This window comes from Apium graveolens, chromosome 3 (genome assembly GCF_009905375.1).
Source record: "Apium graveolens cultivar Ventura chromosome 3, ASM990537v1, whole genome shotgun sequence".
Classification (NCBI taxonomy): domain Eukaryota; kingdom Viridiplantae; phylum Streptophyta; class Magnoliopsida; order Apiales; family Apiaceae; genus Apium; species Apium graveolens.
In genome coordinates this window covers 4,776,951-4,785,094 of record NC_133649.1, presented here as the reverse complement: position 1 = coordinate 4,785,094, position 8,144 = coordinate 4,776,951, and the positions used below count along the sequence as shown (strand labels likewise).

At 35.1% G+C, this 8,144-nt stretch overlaps 1 protein-coding gene across 1 annotated transcript; it reads left to right on the top strand.

The window, feature by feature from the left end:
* The first annotated feature begins 282 nt into the window (after nucleotides 1–282).
* LOC141713766 (homeobox-leucine zipper protein HDG2-like) lies at nucleotides 283–2,684 on the top strand. Its single transcript, XM_074517341.1, has 8 exons — nucleotides 283–374; nucleotides 456–543; nucleotides 638–742; nucleotides 874–1,074; nucleotides 1,188–1,368; nucleotides 1,469–1,743; nucleotides 2,082–2,204; nucleotides 2,301–2,684. The coding sequence occupies exons 1-8, from the start codon at nucleotides 283–285 to the stop codon at nucleotides 2,682–2,684; spliced, it is 1,449 nt and encodes a 482-aa protein (XP_074373442.1).
* The last annotated feature ends 5,460 nt before the right edge of the window (nucleotides 2,685–8,144 follow it).

The following is an 8,144-nucleotide window of genomic DNA, read 5'->3' as shown; positions in this document are numbered from 1 at the left end:
ACATCAAAAATACACCGTTGGAGTAACTACGAACCAACCCTTGTAAGGCGTAGGATCGTTGATTCCTCTTAATAGTTACATATTGTTTACATTCAATATGGTTCTTTTTCTTGCTTGACTTTCTTCTTTTTGTTCGTGACATTTGTAATTTGAAAAAAAAAGAGATGTATGCTACAGCCTGAAAAGCACGAGGCAAAGACTCTCAATATGCCTCTCTGCTAATCTTGAAAATGAAAGTACTAGTGGCACTAATTCAGAGACAGTCATAACTTACTCAATGCAATGACGGCCAACAAATTTCAGGAAGCAATAGTTGAGCTTGTACGGTTGGGCGACAGAAGAGCTAGAGTGATGGCTGTGGTCACTGAACCGCTGTGGAGGCATTGTGGTGATGATGGAAGCAGATTCTTGATAAAGTGCGTATAGTAAATGTTTCCAAATCTGGTTGGCCCCAGACAAGTAGGCTTCACATCTGAAGTTTCTCGTGAAACTGCCAGGATTGAATTGAGTCCCAAGAACCTCGTCAGTTATTTTATGGACGTGGTCAGTATTATTTAAATTCTTTTGTATTTGTTTGCATTGTCAATCTAGAACTGATGAATTTGCTTTCTAACTTGTCATCTTTTTTGTTAACTAGAGTAACTGGTATTTGATGTTTTATGAAATTGTCCCAAAGGCTAGGACAGTTGATGTCCTGATGAATCCAGAAGGAGCAACAGACTATGATGGAACCCTACAAGTGGTAATTAGATTTTTTTATTTATAAATCTTCCCCTTAAGTCTAGTTAACAAAAACATTATATTCAGTACATGTTAATAGTTTTTGAAATATAATTAATCTATCATGTATGCTTGCATGCAAATCTAATTCAGATGGCTGCTACATATCAACTCTCTACACCACTTGTCCCAAACCGTGAGACCTATTTTGCTAGATATTGTAAGCGATATTCTGAGAATGACTGGATAGTGGTTGACGTTTCATTAGACAGTGTACACCCAGTCCCAGTAACCGGGTGCAAGAAAAGGCCATCAGGTTGCCTTATTCATGAATTACCTGATGGATTCTCACAGGTGAACTAAATGCATACAATGTTGATCATATATATTATGTATTTCATTGTATGAGCTTGATTGATATTTCTTGGATTACCTAATTATGGTTTACTCATGTAATGTTTTTCAAGATTACATGGGTTGAGCATGTAGATGCGGACTGCAGGGCTATCAGAGCTATGTATCAACCTCTGCTAGATTCTAGTATAGGATTTGGAGCCAAACGATGGATCTCTACCCTAGAAAGAAGGTGTCGACAGATGGGAAATGACATCTCGCTAAAGGCCCCTCTTGGGGAATACAATCAACTAGGTACGTAAATGAAACTTGCATTAGTGGAATTTCACTTAAAAATTCCTGCTGCTCCATGATAAAATTGAATCTCCTATATGCATTTATGTTTTTCACACAGTGATGTCAAGTGATGAAAGAGCTCAGACAGTTCTATTGAAGCTTGCTGCAAAAATGGTGTTAAACTTCAACTCAGGAATTAGTGGTTTAACCGGGAACTGGAAAGAACTATCGGGACATTCTACTGACGACAATATTAGGGTCATGACAAGAATGAATATGAGAGATCATAGCCTACCTAGGGGTACTCTGATATCTGCTGCTTCATCAATTTGGCTTCCAGTGCCACCGAAGTCTGTGTTTGATTTTCTCCGCAATCACAACTCAGGAAGCGAGGTATCTTTACCTGAAATTAAATGCATTACCACTTTTAACTGCAATTAGAAAGAACTTTTCATTATTCGGTCTTCTTAAATTATCATCTATAGGTAAATTATGTTATCTTCATTAGGTTCAAGGCATTATATCAGTGCACATATAGAGACTTCAGACGAATTTATGATTGTAACTAGACTTCATTATCTAAACTGTCTATATAAGTACAACAACTTTCCTTACATTGTTATGCCAAATTGACAAATTTACATGCATCTATATAGTTAGATTCCAAATTAGCTGTTATTCCATGTTGTACGCTGACAACTAATCATTAGACCTTAATATTCCACGTACAGCCGCTGATTCCATACCCCGGTAGGGAATGGGAGGTCCTCTCCGGTGAAACTGCTGTTGAACAAGTGTGTCACATTACCAAAGGCCATGAAGCTAGCTATTCTGTTTCAATACACAAGGTTCTGGTAAGTGCATATGTAGAAAGTTTTCATTTCATTATCAGTAGAAGTAAAAAGGAAATAATGATTTTCTTATTTATAACGATCACAAATTCGTTGTAGGCTGAGAACTCAAGCCAAGAGAACATACTATTACTGCAAGAGAGTTGCAGTGATCCAGTGGCTTCATACATTGTCTTTTCCCGCCTAAGAACTGAGGATATGCATCTGATACTGAATGGAATAAGTTCCCAATATCGACCCCTTCTTCCATCGGGATTTGCAGTGCATCCTGATGGACCTGCTACTGGAACAGAAGGATCCGGAGGATCGTTATTGACCGTTTCGTTTCAGCTATTGGTCGATGATTCTCCGACATTCGTACCGCCCGCTGAAATGCATTCCCAAGCAGCAGACCTCATCAACCTCACGACGGAGAGGATTAAAGTAGCAGTGGAGGAATTCTTATCTCAGGCAGCGCTGCTTGCTTCCATGAATGAGGCCTAATAGAAATGAGGTTGCTATTTCATCATTTGTGTAATCATTAAACATGACAAGTTATTGACAAAGTGCCTTGCTGGATCAAACTAGGTGAAGTGCCACCTTCCTACTGGTCTCGTGATGGTTTAACCATGATTTCTCAGCTCATTGGAAAGCCTATTAAGTTTGATGAAATTACTGCACATTTTGAATCTTTGAAATTTGCTCGAGTCCAATTTGAACTTGAATATTCTGCACCTAGACCTTCATGTGTATGGGTACCTATTATTATCAAAAAAGGTGTAGAGGAGAGACTTTGAGTAAGTATTGAATATTCCCAGTTGTCGCATTCTTGTAGTATATGCAAAGCTTTTGGCCACTCGTTGACAAGATGCAATGATAACCCTGACAGAGAAGTTCCGCAACCAAAAAGGCCAAGACACCAACTGCAAAATACAAATGAAAAGAAGGGTGATAAGGGAGACAAGGAGAGAGGTACTGATCAGGGAACAAGTCAAGAGACAGAAGCTATGGAGAAAGAGCAGTGTGAAAATTATCTTCTAAACAGAGAAATGATATCATTTGTGGTGGGTAAATTTATGGGTGATGTCGTTATGGATGAGGATCAAATTGTTAAAGAGGCAACAAATGATGATCAAAAGGAAGATGCTGGTTTAGCAGACTCAAATATGGTTACTACTAATGTTTTGATGGGCTGTTTGACTGAGAAAATGATAGTAGAGAAAACATCTTTGGTGTATACTAATGTGGAGATTTACCAACAGGCTCACCTGATACAGCAAGATAACAAGGTAACCCAGTCAACTGCTTTGGTTGTGATTCATGAGCCACTTTGCACTGAAAATGTGTTTGAGGCTCGAAGCAGTTTAGAAGATGGTGAATTTGTACTTATTTCCGGTGTTATCTAACTAAAAAAATTCAAAACAATACACAATATAACAAATATGAGTAATAAAAATATAGTGTAGATTATAATATAAATATATACTCAATCAATATTTTTTTAAAAAAATTATTATTTAGTTGATAAAAGATATTAATATTAATAAGAATCTGATATTGCAAGGGTTTGCGAGTTATCATTTAGATTAATTTATACATTGTAATATTGGATATTTATGTATTATGTCTCAGTTCATGTCTCTTACTTTTTCATCTTTTGGTTACTATTTGCTAGATGTTTAAGAAATTGTAAAACCCGATTCAATCCAAAAAAAAAATGAAAAGTCTTATTTAAACATAGTCTCACCTCGTTTGATACGGACACGGGCCTTAAACGAGTCCTCTTTTATTCTAAATTTGGATCCATCCAAAATTCAAAAAAATTCAGATAAAATCCTAGACTTAAAAAGTCTAAATAAAAGTTCTATTCGATCCTTAGAAGCCCAGATTTTTTAAAACGACTGAAAAATATGATTTTCTTTCTATATAAATTCTAGAAATGTACAAAAAAATTTAATAAATTTTTAAAAAGCCTATTAAATTATTCTATTAGAATCAAGACAAGTTATAATTCATTGGTTTTTGATTTAATACAATAAATAACATTTATGAAGATTAATAACTGAGAAGTCTAAATGTAATATAAAGGAATATTATTTATTTCGTATTCAAATTATTCTAATTCAAGATAGTATTGTTTCTTTTTGTAAACAAGCCACGGTTTAAAGCACGGACACGAACTAATATTGATATATAAATAAATGGGTTAAACATCAACCGGATGACTAATTGCGTCCAAATATCTCATTCATTGCAAATTTGACTCAAACGGGTCATTAATTAACTTGATTTGAACATTTCGAATACAGTCAAAAATTAAAATTATACAAAATTGAAAAATGGTAACATAGGATGGTAGAGCTCGTTTTGGAATTCAATACGATTACTAAAATTTTCTATTTGGCTCACAGAATAATGATGATATCTGACATTGATTGTCCGAACTTGTGTTATTTCAAAAACTTAGAAGATTAAAAACGAGATTTAAATCATGATTTTGTGAGTCAAAAAACAAGTTTTAATAATTATATTGAAGTCCAGAATGACCCCTACCATCATGTGTTAACATTTTTGGAATTTGACTAGTTTTAGTTTTCGACTTTAACGGAATGACCAAATTAAGTTAATTGATGATCATTTTGAGTCAAAATTGCAATGAGTAACTTACTTGAATTTTTTGGACGCAGTTAGTCACCTACCTACCTGATATTTAACCCACAAATGAATAAATAAATATTTTGATTAAAGTATGGTTGAGCCCCGGTCTGGCGGCTGGCATGCAAACCTAAAATGGGGGCCTCTTATTCTGGAGGAAACTTGACCCGATTTTTTAAAAAAAATCGACTTTATCTATTTATAAACTATGAATTTTTTAAAGAAGCGAATTAAACCCAATCTACTAATCTTTGGAAAATATTATTTTCAGAGCAAAATTTTTATATTCAGAGCAAAAAAAGACTGAAATGACAAAATTGCCCCTCCTGTATTCACAATAAAAGCCCTGAAAAATATGAATATAAGGATAATTTGGTCTTTTTGGCACATAAAAAAGGAGGCTCTCGAAAATAAGCATTTTCCTAAATCTTTTTTGCATGTTTGCTTGTCCATGCCGCATAACTAAATACTGGTCAATATCAAATACAATTAAATAATTGATCTTAGATGGGATGAAACTATTTTATCTCAAATAATGTGTTTTTATTAGGTCGGGGTTTAAAATATGATTAAAGATTAAAAAAAACCGTTAGTTGGTAAAATGACCATAACAAACTAAAATTAAATAATAGATTAATTAAGTGTAGTGGAACTATTTTTGCAAATTAGTTATATGCTGTTATTTTTGAACGAAAATTGGAGAGTAAAAATGTAATTACCTCTTAAAATATATTTAACAAAAAAGCAAATCTATTATTAAAAAATATTAAAATTAAACAATCCATATTTTTAATTTTGAAAAAGAATGTTAATTAATATTAGTATCAATCATTCCGTAAACTGAAACTAAGTCTTAGATTAATTCAAGACATTTTTTAGTAATTCTTTTTTGAAAAAAATATATACTTTTCTTTAACTAAATTAATATTAAAAATTTAAACAACTCTAAAAGATAATGCATAATATGTTTTAGAAACCACTTAAGCTATGTTTGGTTTAATAATATTGGGTATGAGATATGGGGTTGAAATAGATAAAAGTAGATTAAATCACGGGGATATGCCCGGTTATATTTTAATTCTTCTATAAAAATATAATTTGAAATAGTTTAATTTCAATATGTGTTATATTTATATCATGTTATGATACTGAGATATAAAATAAAAATAAAAATATAAACACCTAAAAAGAGTATGACAAATTATAAGATTTTTTAATTAATTATATAAGTATATAATAAATTGATGAATATTTAAATTAGTGAAAGAGAGAATTAGTGGAGACTTTAAAAATGAGAAGGGAGAAATGAGAAATGAGAAATGAGGAAAAGAGAGAATAAATGGAGGTTATAAATGAAAGATAGACATTCAAAATATAATTAATTAGGGAAAAATGTTAATGGAAGATGAGACACACGTAGGATTTGATGATTTCAGCTATTTAATGAGAATTTGACATATAAGCAACAATGACATCAGCTGTACTATCTTTTAGTATAATGTAGACTTGTATCATATCATGTGTTTTGTTGAAATTTTTTTATTTTAAAATCCATTTTTCAAATTCATGAGATATAGGGTTTAGAAAGCCATCATATGAGCTATGAAACCCTTGATATCATTTATCACAAGGGCTGAGACTCATTACACGTATTTTATTATATTTTTCATTTTTTTTCTCTCGCTCTGCTGATGTCGACTGCGATACACTATTCAAACGCGCCGACAAGCACTACATGAATTTCATGATTCCAACAGAGCCATATTTTATCATTTGCCTCTTGGTTTGCCAATGAAAAGTTAAAACTAATTCTGTTGGGGAAGATCTTTCAGAACTAAAGCTTTCGCTCTTTATTAGAGCCAGGTGCTCTTATTTTACGACGGGAGGGACGATTGCTTTCATTACTGACCAGAAAGACACCAAATTCTCCTTTAGGTGCTTCAACATCATCTCTTTCGGTTCTTCGGCCATCCAGAGGTGTATATTCCCATTCTGCCAGGATCGAGTATCAGAAGTCATATCGTTTCTACTTTTTCGAGAAAACCGGTCTTCGGGTAATGTCAAATGCATGTGTTAACAAGTAGGGTTCATAGCTCTTGGTTGGATGATTGACACAAAGGGAGAATAAGCTATCGACCAGTGTCTTCTAGAAAGAGTCTAAATAACATCGCCAAAAAAAAGTCAATCAACGAAACCGGTAAGAAACAGAATTCAAATTCACCAGTGAAAAAATAAAAATATTGTAGGAAATATAAAGGAGAAAGAGCAATGAATCCCCTTTGATTTCTCTATTTATAGAGTAAGCGCGCAGTCAGTGTAGCATCTATTATTCCCGTTCCTGTTGCTGGAGTGTTACAGGACGTTGACATTGGCCAATGAGGAGATTCGGCGGCAAAGAGCTGCTCGAAAAGGGTCATGGTTGGCCCAGTACATCCTCTTGTGCCTTGCCCCTCTCTCTAAAGGGTCTTGGTGCCGAAGAAGGTCAGTTGTTGAATCTCGTGCAATGTTAGGTTGTGGTTGTATTGACTGCAAGCGGAACGTAGGCGCTTTAGGTGTGTATTGACCATGCTGCTTTAACCAGTCCCGCAAGTCAGGAAGACTCTGGCTTAGCCAATTCACTCCTAAATTATAGAAAGTTGGACATTCGATCACAAAATCCATTGACAGCTGCCCAATACGTGTTTATCAACCACCCGTGCATGCGGGGGCGCCGGTTATGAGAACAGTCAGAGCAGATTCTATATAAGAGTACCTTCTGTCCCATTTGGCTCAATATCAATAGCCGGAGATTAAATAGCGAGGGTTACGTATACGGTAAACATGAGCAAGAAAGGGGCTGCCATTAATTAGCTGCAAGGGATGAGAGAGGCCTTTTCCGGGTAAGGGATGAATGAGGCCTTACGAGGGCTCTTTCCCACTTAATTGATTAGATTCATTCCTTGAGCACACCAACTTCCTGGAAAAATGCCTACGGTTAAAAACCACCGACATGTCAAGATCCAAATTCGAATTGGTTACTGATCCTGGTCAGAGGCCACTGTGTTCGCGCCGGCGGTCCAACAAAGAGGCTTACTAATCGAGCAGGTGTGCTGCCGAAGGCGAAGCACACTGGTTACGGCTAATACAGCTAATCTAGATAGCAGTTTCGGGGAGCAGGCAGTTTTTAAATCTTGGGAACGGAAAGCGTTGCCACCACTTTCTAGCACTGAGGGCTCCTTCTGTAGAACTTAAGCAGTTACCCGCACACCTTCAATATGCCTTCCTGGGACCATAAAAGACTTACCCGGTAATAGTATCGTCAGTTTTCAC

Coding starts and splice junctions, on each gene's coding strand:
- LOC141713766 (XM_074517341.1), top strand. CDS start 283: ATGACGGCCAACAAATTTCAGGAAGCAATAGTTGAGCTTGTACGGTTG. Junction 1,369..1,468: donor TGGGGAATACAATCAACTAG/GTACGTAAATGA, acceptor TTTTTCACACAG/TGATGTCAAGTGATGAAAGA. Junction 2,205..2,300: donor TTTCAATACACAAGGTTCTG/GTAAGTGCATAT, acceptor AATTCGTTGTAG/GCTGAGAACTCAAGCCAAGA.